The sequence below is a fragment of the Arctopsyche grandis genome, chromosome 11, assembly GCF_051622035.1.
Source record: "Arctopsyche grandis isolate Sample6627 chromosome 11, ASM5162203v2, whole genome shotgun sequence".
NCBI classification, from domain to species: Eukaryota; Metazoa; Arthropoda; class Insecta; order Trichoptera; family Hydropsychidae; genus Arctopsyche; species Arctopsyche grandis.
The window spans coordinates 21,397,435-21,416,696 of NC_135365.1; the positions used below are offsets into that span (position 1 = coordinate 21,397,435).

Consider the following 19,262-nt stretch of genomic DNA (forward strand, 5'->3'; position numbering starts at 1 on the left):
AATGAAAAAGCATAATGATCCTAAATTGCACACGTTTATAAATAGTCACCTTTCGCCGAACGAACGTCAATGGCACGATACAAAAGTTTCACATTTTTACCACCACAACTGGAGTTTTAGATTGTTTATTTTGAAATGCACTTAAAGGAGGTGGCGATCTAGCGGATCACATGTTCGCGACAAACGGCAAACGTCACTAGGTATAAACAAAAGGCGCGAAAGCTGGTGGCGGCCATGTTGAGACGCGTCGACGGCCATCTCGGAGCACCCGAGCGGCCATTTCGAGGAGGCGTCTTCGCCGAGCTCGATATTCTGTGGATTTAGTGGACCACGCGCGAAGATGGCGGCCGTCTCAGTGACAAAAACAAACGTGGCGATTATATCCGTCCCCGGAGAGTCGGCCGCGTCCCGAAATAGCGTGTCGGACACACGTGCGGCTCCAGCAACCAGCAACACCCATCAACACTGCTGCCAGTGTGGGAAGATGGCAAGTGCAGCTAGCATGCGGGTACAGTGACGCCACGTGCACTCTTTCTATTAAAATCCATTCAATGTACTGCACTGGAATACCCATCGAGTGGAAGTTTTCATCGCTAAACTGATTCGTCTAAAATTTCTGATTTTTCATCTCCAGTATGATTGTATATAACTTTCTTAAAGCCCACGAGAACTACATATGTATGTAGTTCTCGTCGTCATTTTCACCCACTGCTGGGAGAAAACCTCTCCAACACTCATACATTCATCTCCATTCTGACCAACTACCACATAACATCCCTCATTTTTCTGTATTCGCCCACCCATTTCACGCACAACTTTCGGTCTATTCTTTAACACCTTTTGATTATCATTCGAGCAGTTGTTTCGTCTATTCATTCTAGCCACACCGGCCACTCTAGTCTTACATATTTTTATTTTATTTTTAATTTTTAATTTATACCAGGAAGGTCAATTTTCTGGCCAGATAAGCAAATTTGCCTTTTTGGTCAGAAACATCGTACAGTTAATACAAGTATTATTAGTATTATACAAAGTAAATACATATCAATTAACATCCACAGAGACATGTATGGTCAAATTTGTAAATTTGCAGCATTTTATACAATTCATCGAAATTCGAGATTGCTGAAAACTCAAGATTTTGCGAAGAAATGGGAGAAATGGAAACCATTTCAATGAAAACCAGATAAATTGGCAAACTCTTATAGGAAATTATCGACCTGGAGTCACAAATCCAAGGTCTGGCCAGCGGAAACCAGTGGGACTTGAACCCGTGACTACTTTTCAAAGCATTATATGCTAACTACTAGTCTTTTCAGCTGGATATATATTATACTAGTTTTTTTACCCGGCTTCACTCGGTATTTGTAATATAAACCGCTTAAACATGGCCAATCTAATAGTAAACATTTTATTACATTTATTTGAATAGGTTTATTTTATTTAAATTTATTTGAACATTTATTTTTTCGATGACGTCACGGATTTAAGAACCAACAATACTTACATACAAAGTCTCTTTCAAAATTATATATTATATGTACATATTTAACTCACTCGTGTGTTTTGATTCCTGTCAATGCTCAAGTTTCACATTTATACATTTCAAAGCTAATAAGGAAAATGAATAGATAAACCAAAGAACCCATAAAATTATATAAAATAAATGCTAGAGTTCGTTCGAGGGAACTTTTTCTTAGTTTCGGGAACAGTCGACGTTAATTTCGTTTGTGCATGAAAAAAGTTTTTATATTTGTGTACGTGATCAGATATTTTCCATAAGATTTTTCTTGTGTATAGCGTACAACCAATAAGCCCAAGTACCTTTAATATAAAAGACCCAAAACTTTTGCAAAAGAACTCAACCAAAGAATCGTTCTCAGAAAACTTAATTATAAGAAGCAAAACACTTACTTAGATTCTAAACAAATGATATACATACATATGTCCACTTATGGTATACTAAAATTACAACGTTATAAAACAAGGAAAAGCAAAGTTATAATTATATTAAACCACAATTTATCTACACCATATCCAGGAAAAATTCGTAAATTCAAATGCAAGTAGGTAATATGAATACACAGGGCCGCGCCTAGGAGTTCGGACGCCTATGTGTAAACTTAAATCGGTTGCTCTTATTTATAATGTTGCGTACGGGTGGGTGGAGGATCCAAGTAAAAGGCCAACAGTCGTTTCACAGCATTTATTGATGATTAAGGAGATACACGCAGTGTCACTGCTAAGTCCAGAATGCCCTGATATCGCCTACGTACCACCTTATAAAGGGTAGATCTCTCAGGACGCCTAATCTGTTTACCTGTTGTATAGTCACGTATTCGGATATGTGTTTCCACGACATTGGGTCTTCCCGTACCGATTCTGAGAAATAACTAATAACGGTCATTGTTTAGCCTAAATGCACTTAGAGTCCAGATATAATCTTTGGAAGTAAGTGCATGCATTTAGTTAATCCGATAACAGATATCCGTTGGTCTAAGTGCAATTCGCTCAATCCGCGGCGTACGTAACAATAATAATAAAAATTAACCAGAAAAACAGACAAAAAACCAAAAAGTTTAGTTCTGAGAAAGACCAGACAACAAGAAAGACTGAACTTTTTCAAGTTCATTCATGAAAATATAGTGCTTTTACCCCCAATCCCACAACTAGGACATTTTTATTTCGATGACCAACCAATACTCAACATCCTTGAAAAAATTCATTTGGCAGTCGCAAAGACAATAGAACATAAAAGACCAACTTTACGCCGTTCTTTGTTCATTGTTCGCCGTGCTTTGTTCATTTTTATGATGAACCTTTTTTATGCTGTTTCCTGTTTCCTGGAAAATAGACCCAAAACGCCCTATTTCCTAGAAACCTAGCTCTTTGTGGACCGAAGCTATACCTGCTATCCCATTATTTCCCTGAATTATAGTTCGGGTGGGTTGCAAACTAGCAACAGCAATCCACAAGTATACAACAAGACAACATGCATTTTAAAAAGTACGATGTTTTTTTCGTATTATTTAAGGAATATAATTTTTTTGACTCTCGTTTCTTTCGGTCGCCAGTGTGCGTTGCACACATTTGTACATATGGTAGGCCCGGCCCTTTAAATACATACAAAATACTTTCAACGACAAAATGCACAGCACTATTATTATGATGATAAGAACCCAAAAAACTATCGTGAATCATTAAACTCTTAATGTGCGCCACTGAGAAAAGTGAAATGTAACACACATGCCAGAAGGGCTCACAAGGAAGCTTAATGTAATTAAAATTCATTCAGAGACGCCCTAAGTTCAACAACAGAAAGGTCATGATTGTCGTTTTTCAACCGTCAGAATAATCTCCAACACGTATTTGAGTATAATACAACCGAAAATACTAACCCAGACATTTTTCTAGAATTTGAAACTAACAATCTTCTAAAAGAATCGATGACATCCTACTCAATATTATGTAAGTAGCTTTTTTTTGGGTCTGAAGAAGAATTTTGAAGAAGTTCACCTAGTCCTCTCCCATGTTGAATTATTACCTAACAGTTACCTATACTCAAATTAACCACCAGACGCGTCGTACACAAGTAATTATGGAAGCAAGACCAATTCAGATCCCAGAACATGATTGGTCGCCGTACAAGAGTGAGCAGTTATTTTTAACTGAACTCCACTCAAACTCTGTGAACTTTCTACTGGAATCAATCGACGCACGAACACTGCGATAATAATTTTAAATATGTTCGAATCATATTCGTTCAACCTTCGATAGCATAAAAGCGTTTTTGAAATCTAAATTGCAGATCGGTTTAAAATAAAAACAAGAGGCTATTAAGCACCAGTCAATTTTTCACTGTCACAGTCAAAGCACTGAGGGTCGTTTTACCCCATACGCAATACAGTACCCACATATTATATGTATGTAATAAGTTTTTTTTAGCTTATTGCGAATTTTCCCGTGAATATTTCAGGCGCACGCGGGGGTGAATCATTCAATGTCAAAATAATGGTCACTTACCCAATATGCTCGGTGGTAAGACATCGGTAGCTCTATCCATTATCGTTTGAGAAGCTCATGCCTTTCGGGAAACATGTACACGAGGCTAAAATAAAAATAAAATAATAATGTATTTAATACAGTTGAAAAATGTGGAAAAATTTTACATCAATATTTTCAATGGTCGATGTTGTATTAGTTTTAAAAACGCAATGATTAGGTTATTTATTTTGCCACTGGCTGCGCTAAGAGATTATCAATATTTTTATTATCTTTCCTGTCAGGAATAGATTCTCAAGAAGTAAATCTATTAAAGACTATTAAAAATATTGAATTTAACCAGGTATCGGCAACCTATGACCTGCTGGTCACCAAGTGACTCATTTGACAATTACAATTGACCCACTTGAGTTAAACGTTAAACGGCTATAGTTTTTTAGTACCAAAAATTATTTTTGTATATTTTAAGTTTCTTAATTGCTTTGCATGAAAAACATTGATTGCAAATATGTACATCTACGCAACAACTTTGGGCAAAACATAGAGTGGTACTTGGTACGTGTTTTTTATATATATTTTTAAACATGCGAAAAAAACGCAGCACCTCTAGCCCATATAAATAAAAATTCGGTCTCCGTGACGAGACAGAATGTTAAATTACAGAAAACGCAAATATTGGAAGGCAAAGATCGAAAATCGAAATATCAAAAAAAAAAATGGTGCATGGTAAACGGTACATACTCACTTAATTTGCGCGAGCAGGATATAACGGGAACAAGAGGAACAGGCTTTTCCTCCCGTATTAATGTGCGCGCGCAGAATACGGGAGGAAAAGCATGTTCCTCTTGTTCCTGTTGTATCCTGCTCGCGCAAATTAAGTGAGTATGTACCGTTTACCATGCACCATGTACCGTTTACCATGCCCAAAGCGCGCCGCTCATTGTTCAATTGTTGTAAATGCTTTGTAAAAAAGGTTCGGCAAACCTCTAACAATGCATTTACAACATTTGAACAATGAACGGCACCCTGGTTATCCGGGCTTTAGTGAGCTAAACCGCCCCGATTCCTGGAAAAAGCACGGTCTGTATCCGTAGTCTAGTGATGACATAAATATTATTACTTTATCTATGTACGTAGTAACAATAGATGAAGTTTTGTGATCATGCGAAAATTCGAACTCGAGATTTTGACTGATTCGAACTCAGAATCGATCACTGATCACGTTTTCATGATCTAGAAAAAATGTGTGTGTGTGTGTGTGTGTGTGTGTGTGTGTGTGTGTCTGTGTGTGTGTCTGTGTGTGTGTGTATTTTGGGGATATTTTTAACACCGTTAGTCCTATCGAACTGAAACTTAGTATCGGTTAATGAAATTCTTATCGACACGTCGTAATTTTTTTTCAAATTTTTAAATTGACGGGAAATGGTACCTCCCCTTATAGGTGTCCTCTTTTTTTTAAGTTTTTGAATTCAATTATCTCCCAAACCACTAACTGAATCAGACTGAATTTTTTTTAAATATAATAGAAATAATAATTTTTATAACCTTATATTTTTTAAATATTTCTATCTGAACCGGAAGTAGTACTTTTACTCTAGAGAATCGTGGTTTTTTATGTTTTTCTCAGAAACCTTTTGGTTTGTTGAACTGAAATTTCATATCTAAAAGTTTAAGCTTAATACCAACTTATATATAAAATTTAGTAAGTATCTGTCAACCGGAAGTGGCAGTTTACTCTTGTTCGATTTTTCTTCCACTATTTTTTTCGACCTCTTAAACATGTGTGTTCGTCACAAAAAAATTCAAGTATAATTCTTGTTGCAATTTGATGAAAATGAAAAAAAATTGTTAAATTTTATAAACCGGAAGTGGGATTTTTTTCACTTAGAAAGGTTGAAAATGTTGTGCCCACTACTCTGTCCACACCCCTGAACGTATTAAGCTGAAAATTTATATTTCTATCCTTTATGTACTAACTTAGAGCTGGTAGGGTTTTGGTCAGAATTCGTAAACCGGAAGTAGTATTTTTTTTTAAAACAATATTTCATTATTTTATTTTGACCTTTTAAATTGTTTTTATTTTCTTGATATTTAATGAGTATAATACTGATAGTGATTTTTAGTAATAAAAAAAATTTGAACAAAATCTGACAACCGGAAGTAGAACTTTTGTTTTGTGCAAGTTTCCATACATTTGCGCTCAATTTGTATCGCTATCATAGTCATCAGTTCAATATCGAATTTTGTTTTGTAACCTTCTTATATTCATCAAATACATAGATAAAGTCATGGGTTGGTCACACCCGAATTTTTTTTATTTGATTTCATTCATTTAAAACTTATTCACTTTGACTACAATCAAGAAAAAACAAATCTATTTTGACTAATGGATTATTTATTTTCGTCATTACTCCATTTTAATCTTATGAACAACATAACCAAACAATCTCTCGTGAAAAAACAGACCTCGGTTATTTCTTTCATAGAAAGAAATAATTAAAAAATATTTATTAGGTCTGTGGTGTGCTAAAATTCAGCCGCAAAAAAACACAATTTCCTACTTAATTATAGCTTCTGTTTTACATACTAAGTACAGCTCATATATGTAATAGCTATCGTGAACTTAGTTTAAACTAAATAACCAGTCGATCTCATTAGATCTTCACTAAATACATTATTTAAACGAATTTTGTTGCTCGAATGAGTTTAAATAAATTAAAAAAAAATCGTCCGAAATTGAAATTTTAAGTTTACATAGCGGACAAGCAAAGTTAGTATGATTATTAAATTTAATATTGTCTTTTAACATCTGATTTTAATTATCGCTTAAAAATACCACGGAAGGAATTGCTCTGACGTTTTATTAGAAAGGTCACCCCATACAATACAGTAAAAGGAACTGGAAAATTTATTTTCACACATCGATTTATCAACGGGCACTGAGCTAGCATTCGCATAGCGAATTCGATATTATAAATATGTATATGAATGTATAGTGATTTTGTCGGTAAGCACGGCATGGGGGTTGGGAAAACAGCGAATAAATTGGCTATCGATCGGCATTCGTACTGTTGTATCGTGTGCCGGCACCGCAGCCATCTCCATACACAAACTATCTCCAATTTACATATTGGCCGTGGACGGACATTCGACAATATTACGAGGGTTATCAATGGACGATGTAAAAAAGGTGTTTCACCGTTAAATGTTCCAGCTTCCGACTCTGCTCCATGGTTTCTCGCGGGCAAAATCACACTACTTCTTGACGAATTTATCGAAAATGTTTCCTGGAGGTTCACAAGCGTTTCACGAGGGCGTAATGTCGATTTTAGGGGTGGAAAAAGCGTTTCAATGACAGGACAGTGCGACAATTGACCGCGTCCAAAACCACCCCTCTGTGGCGATTTTCCGCGGAACTGCACGAACTCGCACGAGTTTTTCCTTGTTTGGGGGATAAACGTAACGACTCATTACACGGCCATTTCAATATTAGGACACAATTTTTGTTTTATTTCAATGCAGTTGTTTACCATTCGGACATAAATAATTGTGTTTATATACATATATCATCGCATGGGTGTTGGCATATTAAGTTATTAAATAAAATAAATGTGTCGGTCCTGTTTTCGATCCGCACGCAGTCGTTTTATTTTTTAAATATATTTATATTTAATTGTTTAATATGAAAAAAATGGTAAAAACTACCTACCATCTACCTAAATGGGGACGCGACAATTGGTTCAATTCCAAAAGGTTCAACGACAAAATAGGAAAATTTAGGACTTTTGAACATTTTGTCGCTTGAGCGTTATTTCCGTGGACATTTTGTCGCGGTTACATTTGTCAGTGCACTAATTGTCGGGTACATTTTGTCGTTGAACCTTTTGGAATTGAACCAATTGTCGTGTAACCCTACCTAAATATAAATATAAAACACCAATAGAAAAATTAATTAATTAATTAAAGAAATTTTCAATAGATGGCGGTAAATGCTCAGAGACTTAGCGCCGTCTATTAGCCTAGAGGAAACAGTAGCAAACAGTATATATATAGAAATTATTATATTCGTACGTTTTGTTGGCATTGTTTGAGCTGTGACGTACATATACATATATGTCGAATCGAAACGACTATTATAGGGATGCGGTGCATCCGCTCTAAAATCGCCAGACAAATTGAACGACAGATTAACGGTCGGCTGCTTTAAATGCAATTCTCGTCTTCTCGAATGATAGATTGCACATCAGATGACAGGTAACCTTTCGATGTGCACAGATGCAATTATTAAAATTGAGTTGGATCTTTCAGGCGAGTTTAATAAGGCAAGATTCGATAAGTTCCGAATCTTGCCTTATTAAATTCGCCAGAAAGATCCAACTCAATTTTAATAATTGCATCTGTGCACATCGAAAGGTTACTCGTCATCTGATGTGCAATCTATCATTCGAGAAAACGAGAATTACGTTTAAAGCTGCCGTTCTGTTAATCTGGCGATTTTAGAGCGGATGCACCAAACTCCTATTATAGTACGACGAACGTTATCTCAGATACACACACAAATGCACAGAATAGCGATATTATATATATGATACCTACTTACATAAATACATACTTATGTATATTTTTACTATTCTGGGTTCATTGTTATTTCACGGTTGATTTATGTATCAAAGTGATGAAAACATCATCGTTGAAAAAGCTTTAGAAGTGCTACCTGCATCACTTTAGCCATTTAAAAATATATAAAAATAAAAAGAAGGCCAATTAAATTGTCAAAAAATCGTTAGTGAAGTAAAAAGAGGCTAATAAAAAGGGAAATTTTAATTAACAATTTTATAGGTTATCTACGACTAGAGTAAATTGATATAAAGTAACTAGCCATTTGGATTTTAAAGCAACAATTAGACATACATATTTTGCAATTGATATGTTTGTGATTAAGTGCACTTTTGTGGACATACATACATCCTTCCCACTATTTTTTTTAAACTTTAAAATGTAGCCAACTAACAGACTAAGCTAAAAACTGTAACTAACTGGCAATGTTACAATGGCTGTGCAATTTACTTTTATATATTATACAAGAATACGAGGGAATACATAGAATTTAAGGGTTTATAATATGAACGGCCCACCACTAGACATCAATAATAATTGTATTTATTTTTTCTTGTCACTGCAACGGCCGAGAAGTCATGCATTTAGGTATAATAGATATTAAGTACGTACTTCTTACTCACAGGATCATTGTCTGGTTATTGGGCTAAATAAATATGCGATAAGAATCAGGTGACCATTTTATATGTTTTTCGGTTATGTCACAAAACCAAGACATATTTTTCAAAAGAATTTTTCTTTAATATCATACTTGAATTATCAAAAACATTAATGAACACTAGAAAATAATGGATGGGCATTTATGAAAATAAAAAATCTATTTCAATATTTATAAACAGGCCCATCCCAAGGATTCTGCCAGGATAGATACCCAAAAAACCAGTACTGTTCTGGTAAAACCAGTACGGATGGTCATCTTATAAGAATTGAATAAGATTTCATACATATACAGAAGATTTATCACCTGAGCAAATCAAATAGTCAATATTTCAAAATCAAAATTTCCTACCATTACATCATTTTACATACGTAATATACCTTTCCAAGCTCCAAGTAATACAAAATAAATCCCTAAAAATAATTTTTAATACACCCATATATACTAACTTGAAAAAACTGCATGCCATATATAATATTCCGTTTGTTACAGACATTACTAACAAACTAACCAGTAGATTCTATGACAGAATCACTAATAACCATACTAACACACTTGTGAAGAGTCTCGGTGATTACAACAAAATGTCTATACCTTCCAGGTATTAACACAGATTACCTAAACACAATCTGCTTTAGGTCATCGACTTTAGTGAGTCTTTAATTAATATTATGTATTAATGTATTATGAGCATTTATAAGGATTGTAAATAGGTTTTTGAGCTCTTTTTCCTATTATGCTGTACATTAAAATTAGAATAATATAATACTATGATTACTAACCAAATTAAATTAAATTGTATAATAGAAAATGATCAGTAGATCAGTAGCTATTAAATAGATATAAGATGTATTGTGAACATAATTTCGTAATAATAAAAAGCATGTAATATAATGCCTACATATTTATAATATACTAGCAGATAAAAATAATATTATGTGACTAGTTCTATTATTGCTTGAACTTTTGTTTTTTTATGAATTGTGTGTATAAATATGTATTCATTTCTGTATAGTCTATTTATTTTGTTACTTCTGTTATATTTTTGACCATTGTGATGCATTAGGATTTCCTGTAATGCCACAATGGTCCAAGTTTTAAATAAATATACATATTTTAGTTCCCATTGACCTTAACATATTTGACTTTGGGCAAAGAAGAGTACACATATACACATATTTGCAAATCGCTAAGGCTAAATAATAAACAATTACATATTACACATGATCGAGTAAAGAAATAATCAAATTTTGTTATGTTAAATAATCGAAAAGCATCTGCACATCATATTTATTGGCATTCCTAAGGTCAAGACGACCTATTGACAAAGAATATACGATTAAATTTGGCCAAATCCTCTCTTTATTGTAATCTAATCTAAAGTAATGATGTTATTTAGCTCTAATGTACCGATTTTACCCCAGATGAATATACAAAGCACAATTCGGAGAGATATGTACATTAAGATTGTATTAAATAAAATAATAAACGAAAGTAAAACATCAAAATACTTTATTTCGATTATAGATAAAATATAATTGAATGGTCATATCAGAAACATTATTTTTTTCACTAAACAGGTAACAAATTTAAACAATTAATAAATTCTTCTACTAAAACTAACAAATTAAAAATAGTACATAATTTTAATGTTACTTGGACATCCATAAGTAAATTTAAGAAAGTTCATTTTTATTATATTTTAAATTTAATTCGGATTTTTATATGGATGATTGGGGCATCGCAGGAAGTAGAAGAAAACCTGCCGCTAAGCTAAAATGATCAGATCCAAAACTCTCATTGGGAATGGCCCCTACGGACGTGCATTCGTCTACAGTGGGAAGACGATACCGTTCCAACAATTCCAACTTTGAAACATCACCAGAACTGTAGAAGATGTAATCAACAGTTACCCATTCGTCCTGATGAGAACTAGCCTCATATTGACCATCAGCTTTCATGAAATTATACACTGAGTTAAATTTTAAATCCTGCTTTATGAATCCTTTGTTAAATAACGTTTTGTGTGTATCTGACGTTTCTTCTTTTTCAGCCTCGTCGTCCGAATCTTGAACGACAGTCACTTTTTCAGAATGATACAGTAAAGATATTTCATAATCTTTCAAATGTATACCCTTTTTCCGTTGCAGATAAACTCCTAAGTGTTGACAAGAATCTGTTACAGCTATATTCTTGAGTCCCGAGCCAAAATGAACGGAATTTATTCGACCTTCGGTCAATAATCTTATGACAGGACTGATCGGCATTGAATTGAAATCTCCAGTTAATATTACAGGTAAATGCTGAGAAGTGTTATGATACGAAAACCTATCAATTTCAGCCAAAAATACTTGCAACTGCGCCAATCGTACGTCTGTTCTCTTCGGATTGTACAAAAGATGAGTTGTACAAATGACAAATGGAGATAATGATACATTTTTAGGTTTGAGTTTCGCCATTATGCCAATATTGTCACGATTCAATACATCAGTAGTTGGCTGTCGGAACTCTACGGTCTGGTGATCTATCAATTCGAACATATTCTGTTTATAAAATATTGCACAGCCGTCTTGTCGTATTCCAGTGCGTTGTTTGTAAATATACCTGTAGCCGAACTTTTGTAAATGTAAATTGAATAAATCCACGTGAGAAGATTGAAGTTCTTGCAAACATATGACGTCCGGTTTCAACATAGCTATTTCGTTGGAAATACGCAAAAATCTCGTGTTCCATATGAGGTCACTCTCCGAACACGATTCGTACAGGTATGAATGATTATCCAAAAGTATTTGTGCGAGAATGTTGTATGATAATATTCTAAATGTGAGGCCGTTTGAATTCGACGGAATACTATTAGACTTCTTGATATTTTCCCAATGGCGAATTTCTTTATTCCAACTCTTTTCACCACTGTTTTTGCTACTCGAAGCAAAATTATTATCAGAGCGAGCGACGGGATTCTCAGAGAGGCTGTTGCATCCACCGCGATTGGTGAGATTGATGAGATTGGTGAACGATGCCATGTTTGCACTTGATATTACTTTCCAATCGCCGGAACTACTGGTTACATTTTCACAAACTTTGGCACGGTTGTGATTTAGCAATTTGCTGTTGTCTAGTCATATATTTGGTGAGCGCAGAATACAATTTTTGAGAAGTTTAGCATTTGTTAACATTCTGCCGCGAGTCTGAAACATGCAAACAAACAATGAGAACATGAATACATCTAATTTAAGAATATTTATCGTTGAACAATCAATGGCAAAAAAAAGTTACAACAAAAAATGACATTGAACACGACAATGGAAAATACTAAGCAAACATCTTGTTGTACGTAAGTCAACTAGAACGCTATGTATGTAAATACATAATACGATAAATTGTATGATGCAACCGGTTTTAAAAATAGGCAAAAAGCAAAACACATCTGTGCTGATAAAAGATAACAAATTTGTTTAGATTTAACACCTATAAATATAATTACATTAGCAAATTTCAACGGGAATAGAATGTTGAATATTGATTATACAAAGATAATATATTGCTGAAATCAATGACTTCGTATGCAACAAATGTTACAGCTGTCAAAAGAGGTCAAACAATTATAAACACTATGCCCTTATACAATATGGTTCAATATCGAATACCAAGTGCGGCCATCGAAGTGAAGGTTGTTTCGCTGTGTGCGAAAAGCATGTGATTTAACTGTCAAAATAAATATGGCAAATGAATAAGAACGATTAGTAAGTGTGTCTATGAAGATTTGAGTGTGAAAGTAATAGTTGAGTCGCAACCTCCATAGGACTTCGCCCCGAACAGATCTGAACAGAACAGCCTCTACTACTCTCGCGACCTCCTCGGCTCCCACTCCCACTCCCACTCCCCTCACCACACCACACCACACCGCACCAAAACACAGCAAACAACAACGCATTCTACGACCATTTACATCCAACATCATCTGTGTCACATTTAGCTGAAACGATTGGAGGTCTGTTCATACTTAACACCACTGCACGACTCCGTTTCAAATATGTCATTTTATTACATTTCTATTCATATCTACCTACACGTCGCGGTCACGTCACGTTCACAGCACTTTGGCCGAGTGCAAGGCAAAATCGGCTTACTTATACATTACAGGCCATGACGATACGGCGCAATATTGCTTACGTCGTATTGTCGAGTACTTACAATATTTTATTTTATTTTATTTTATTGTCACAAATCAATACACACTCGCCATTACAGATTTGCTCCAATGCGACGGGTGTACGTTAATGAAATACATGAACAATCAGAAATCAGAAATACAGTAATACATACATATACAATCAGAATATATAGAATATAACAATTAATCAGAAATAATAATCATAGTGACATCTATGGATTTCAGATTACTGTGTATAATTAATACAAATTATACACAGGCAGATTTTTGTGACAACAGGATTAGATTTAATACCAATTTTCAGGAACCGTTTCAGCAATGATCAGATAAAATTGGCAAACTCTGATAGAGAAACGATCGATTTGGAGTCACAAAACCCCCAAATCTAACCAGCAGTGGCGAGGACACGAACCTATGACCTCAGTGATGCTAAATATATACGCTATCACTAAGCCAAACTGCTGGCATATGACAATATGAATGCATACACGTGAATTCGTAGCTACGCGTCGGAATACAAGTCAGCAAAAATGTTTCGGCGTTTATCGAACGAAAAATTATGTATAATCGCGTTGTTGTTGGAAGAAAAAGCTCAAGAAGGCAATAAAAAAGCACGGAGGCGTTTTGATGTGCATCCCATGTTAAAAAATAGGAAAACCGAAGGAGAGTTTTGGACACTGTATAAGGAGCTTGTGGATGATGGACAAAATTTTTTTAAATATTTCGGTAAAAAAATTAAATTTTTTTAAATTATTTTTTAAATATTTGCGCCAAAACCATGTCGAAAGATTGAACAGCTGTCAACTGTCACTATCGATAATTCATGGCACGTAATTCGCGTGTATATTTCCACGATGGCCAAAAAAACGGATACGATACGTTGACGGATGTTGCTGTAAGGTATGAACAGGAAATGTCGGGTACTGCTGTAAGCCTGCCGTGGCGTAAACGTGACGGTTGGTATGAATATACCCATACAAAATGTACCAAAGAATACTTTTCGTACGGCCGGATACCTGCTGAAGTCGGTACGTGCTGACTAGGTATGAACAGACCTTGGTTCGGTGATTATTCCACAATAAAAATCGATCTAGCGCACGTTACTAAAATATTGATCTGGCACCCAAAAACTCCATCTATCACGCGAAATATTGTACTATCGAGAACTCAAGTGCCAGATATTCCATATTCGCGATTTTTGTATCAACGATTATCGTGCGCGCGATGATTATCGGGTTCGGCGATCGTTGCTCACAAAGCGCTCCCCCAAAAGTCACTAGAATCTCAATAATGGAACTTCTGGCAGCCGAAAAATCCATCATACTAACGAAAACTCGAGTGCCAAATATTCCTCATTCACGGTTTTCATAGCAAAAATTGTCTTTGTGACCATCGCAATGTCACTAATAATCCAATTACCGATTACCGAAATGATTATCTCTACATGATACAGTTTTGAATAAGTATTTTTTTAAAAAGTTCTCTCATACACTTTCCAAGGATGAATTAAGTGATTGGTGAAAATATTTTTGACCCAAAATTATTTATTACTAATCTTAAAAAGCTTTTGGAACAATCTGGAAGAAGATTTTAGCAATTCACCACTATCTTGATTTTTACTTTTGTTAATTTTTATAATGTACAATTTATATTATATGATTTACTTAAATGGGTTTTTACCTGTACAAATAAATAAATCTTACTCGTGGGTACATTTTTTGTAAACATACATGAGTAATAAAATTGTAAATAAATAATAATACAAAAAATCTATTTGTGAATATTCAACTAAAAGCCATTTAAAATATACAACCTGACAGTACTGTATGATGCAATGAAAACATCAAGACTCTCAGACAACCTGTTTAGCAGTCGGATGGCCCTCTAAAGAGGTAAGGAAACAAGTACATTGATTCTGACCCGATTTGGTAGTAACCGAGTTCTGGGGCGAGATTCTCTCAACTTCCCAGGCACCCAAAGCTTGAGGCCAAAAAGAACTTCTGGAATGTGACATTCACCTTTAGAATTTTTATGAAAAAACTTTCCAAGTTGAGCGTTTCTAAAGAAAACAATTTAAACCCAAAGAGCCCATTACAAATTCAATCGGAAACAAATATGAATAATGCCCAAACTCTCTAATATAGAGATAGCGCAGAAATTTTCTCTGCACCTTGAAGTACTAGCATGAGCGAGTACTTCATCTGATAAGAACTTCATATAGAGGAGCCAAACTTAAACTCAAACGCTCATGTGATTGAAATAAACACATTCATACTTAAGATGATATTATCAGACAGAATTTTCCAGCAGATCTAATACATCACACATATAACGGATGTACCTTTATACTTATCTACCAATACATATATTGAAACGCGATTTAAATCGCGAAAATGTTAAACAATTACGATTTTAATTGAAGTGTATATGGCCGTGTTTAGTACTGTTACGATGATCTACTGAAGACGATTGCATATCGAATTGTACTATTTTGACTTGATCGTTCAGTGTATTCGGATCAGAGGCAAGATGTATCGTCTCCGGAGTCATTCCTGGTGCATCAATACCACGTATTTTTTTTTTCATTCATATTTATACAATAAATCAACACTAAAATGACTGCATGCTCGAGAACGTTCACTCGCATGACCATTAATTACAGATATTTCTTACATTTCATACTATCTACGAATGTTCATGCCTTTTATTTCTCCATTTTCATATATTAAATAATGTATTTATACATTCGTCAGTTAAGAAAGGATTGTTTTATTAATATTGCGTAGTCTCAAGTGCTTACTTTTAAATTTTATTTTTCAGTTTGCCTACATACATCAGGGAAATGTTATTGTTACGTTTCTCTGACCTACATATAGGTCTATTAGCTACAGAAGGCGCGTGCACAGTACTCATACAAATGCATTTTTCATATACAGGCTGTTATTAATATATTTTATTTCAACCGATCCTGTAATGTTTTTAAGATCTATGATATAATTTGGGTGGCATATTTATTAAATATTTGAATACGTACCACGAATAAAATGATAAATAGCATTTTTTTAAATTATAAGTAAAACAAACGTACGTATGCAAAAATTAATACGAATTAAAAATGAGAAAAAAATATAGGATATAAATTATATTAAACAGGAAATAAGTGATTTTAAAAGTGTTCGAATTTTGATAATAATGCAGTCCTTTTCATTATTATGTATAGACATTCTTCTTTGTCGGCTAGTCCCGACCGTTACAAAGATAATAAAAAAATTCGCAAAGAAAGCGCTACACTTTGTTGTTTATTTGCTCACTTCAAATTTGTTTACTGTTGGGTACCTAGACCATCAAAATATTTTTTCATTATTTTGCATAGAATTGTTTGTCGGCTTCAGAATTTTGTAGCTAAGTCAGAACTTGTCATAAATAATAATAAAATAAACTTACAAAAAAAATATTGCGGCGATCTTTGGATAATGCCGCAGTACATTTACTCCCAGAAAGTCTACCCGAACCGGAAGTGTTTCTAATCTAAATAAATACATTGCTCATTTTATAATCTTATTTTTGAATTTCAATTTCAAACTTTTCTATTATAAGACTTTACTTTTACTACTCTACTACTAAACGTACTTCTAGTTTTACTAACCTTTTCTGATTTTCTTTAATTCGTTACTTCTTTGCTCGTTTTGGATATTCTTCTGTTTCTATACAATGTCGTATCATAATTCTTCTACGCCACTTAATTCTCCATCACTTGAAGAATCCATATATTCGCTATCAGAATATTCTACTTTTATAATGTCAGTGAAATTGTCCGTTAAATTATCGAGTTTTGGTTCCAGTTCAATAAATTTTTCTTCATGTTTTTTCACATGTCTCCAAACGTCTCTTAATGTATCAATAGTGATTGACTCTGCTCTGATTCACTATACGATGCATGAAATAGTTGAAAACATTATACACAATTTCGCGAGATTGTCCCGTTAGTGTTTTCCCAGATCCAATTTTATTACAAAGCATTTTATTATCATATATCCACTAATTCTAATGAACTAACTCCAATTAACCAATTAGCAAACAATATAAGAACGCGTTACGTCAGTTTGTGGGGGTTGATCGGTGACTGACCAGTGAAACTGGAAAAAATCACCCTGTAGTGCACACTTGATCACTGAGCAAAAATCACCGAGCAATACAAAAAATAATTGTTGTTTCTGTCATGCTCGGAAAGTGGGTGCGTATGAAAGGGACCAACTGATTGTCCTAGAAAACAGATACAAAAAATCTTATTCATATCTTCACGGATACAATATACGTGTTTGTATTGGTACGTGCCAGCTTTCGCTGCGCGAGCTATACCGTATTTTGTTCTACAATTGTACAATACTATTTGCCATGTATTAAAGTTGTCATGGGAAAGGCTTGAACTCTAGAGGTTTTCCTTCAACGAAGAAAATGATTATGATTTTGGTGAGTAGATTGCACATATTTTTGGTGGGTAGGTAATACATACATGTTTTGGATTGTCCCAATTTTGTATTGAATCATTACAACAGTTATTGTTACATAAAACCAGCGGACCCTAACCGGAGACAGTCAGTGGATCTGGATTTAGTTATCAACCAAACCTTGTAGACATATGTAGTCATTATCAAGTAAATTTTTCGATTTTATATTACTTTAATTTTCGATTTCTACCTACAACATATATTACAGCTCTTGTACGCACTTAAAAAATCATTTTTACAATGTTAATAATACATAATTTAAATAATTGTATTTTTCACCTGAAAAATACAAGTTCAGTTCATCAATTAAAAAACTTGATTTTAAATTTTTTTATATTTAAAAAAAATCACCGAATATTTTTCTTTAATCAGGAAGTTTTCATTCAAAGTTGAACTCTTTGTTTTAATAATCATGATCATCTTATTTCTCTTCATAATCACCAGCTTAATTTTAAGCTATCTTCCCTTTGAAATTAGATTGAACTCATTCATTTGTCGTTTGAAGATATGAGTTTTGCGCTTTGCAAAAAAAAAAATAGCCGAATATTTACATAATTATGAATTATCTCTATCTTAAAATATGTGCATATATATTATTTAAATTTAATATTTTTTTCCACCTCCACAGCAGGAAAGTACGATTGATAAACAGTTTAGCTTCGGGAGAGTACTTTTTGGCTGAAGAACAAAAACGCAATAAAGTACAGAAAGGAAAAGAAGAAAAACATGCTGTTGCTGCAAAGGTTAGAGAAAAACGAAGACAAAAAGATTTCATTCCACCTGAAGAAGCATCGACAAGCGAAACCAACAACCAACCTAAATTAGATTTCAAAAAACGAATGTGTCGCAAAATAAAATTAAGAAATTGAAAAAAGAGACCGGAAGATACTATTTAGAAGTTCCATTATTTGAGAAAATACCTTTTCTAAAACTTTCATGTTTTCAAATTTGACTAATTGATGACCTGAAATTTAAACATACTTCATCTTGATGGAAGAATTCCCAGTCCTGTATAGATTGATCAAGTTGTTCAAAAATGAACAATTCAGACAGTGGACGATCTAGTTGAAGACTATGTATAACAAAGATGGATAACTCCATTTCCATTCTTGCATAATTTACATACATATACATCTGGAAACATACCTGAGAGGCCAGTCAATGCAAAATGACCATTTGTGAGAAACGACTATATCTGTTTTAGTTCCGAGCATCGTTTATTTACTGCTTTATGGCTATGAAGAAATCAATGCAGGCTCGAAACTAGAAAACATTTCAACAAAGATTTCTTTTCATAATTGAA

The 19,262-nt window shown here is 34.0% G+C and overlaps 2 protein-coding genes across 6 annotated transcripts in view; both read right to left on the minus strand.

Moving 5' to 3' along the window:
• LOC143918910 (uncharacterized) overlaps window positions 1–478 on the minus strand; it is a 101,101-nt gene extending 100,623 nt beyond the window's left edge. Inside the window, exon 1 of the mRNA XM_077441017.1 lies at window positions 50–478. The gene's annotated coding sequence lies outside the window, so the exon portion shown is untranslated. The remainder of the gene's footprint in view (window positions 1–49) is intronic.
• Window positions 479–10,307: 9,829 nt separating this feature from the next.
• angel (protein) lies at window positions 10,308–13,306 on the minus strand. 5 transcript variants are annotated; one of them, XM_077441019.1, is made up of 3 exons: window positions 13,072–13,306; window positions 12,836–12,982; window positions 10,625–12,465 (listed from the first exon to the last, which is right to left on the minus strand). In XM_077441019.1, the coding sequence occupies exon 3, from the start codon at window positions 12,298–12,300 to the stop codon at window positions 10,999–11,001; it is 1,302 nt and encodes a 433-aa protein (XP_077297145.1). In that variant the 5' UTR covers window positions 12,301–12,465; window positions 12,836–12,982; window positions 13,072–13,306; the 3' UTR covers window positions 10,625–10,998. The 5 variants fall into 5 exon arrangements, with proteins under 5 accessions (XP_077297146.1, XP_077297145.1, XP_077297147.1 ...); XM_077441021.1 differs by having other exon boundaries at window positions 10,768–12,465; window positions 12,925–12,982; window positions 13,072–13,204; XM_077441024.1 differs by having other exon boundaries at window positions 10,768–12,465; window positions 12,903–12,982; window positions 13,072–13,184.
• Between the last annotated feature and the right edge of the window lie 5,956 nt (window positions 13,307–19,262).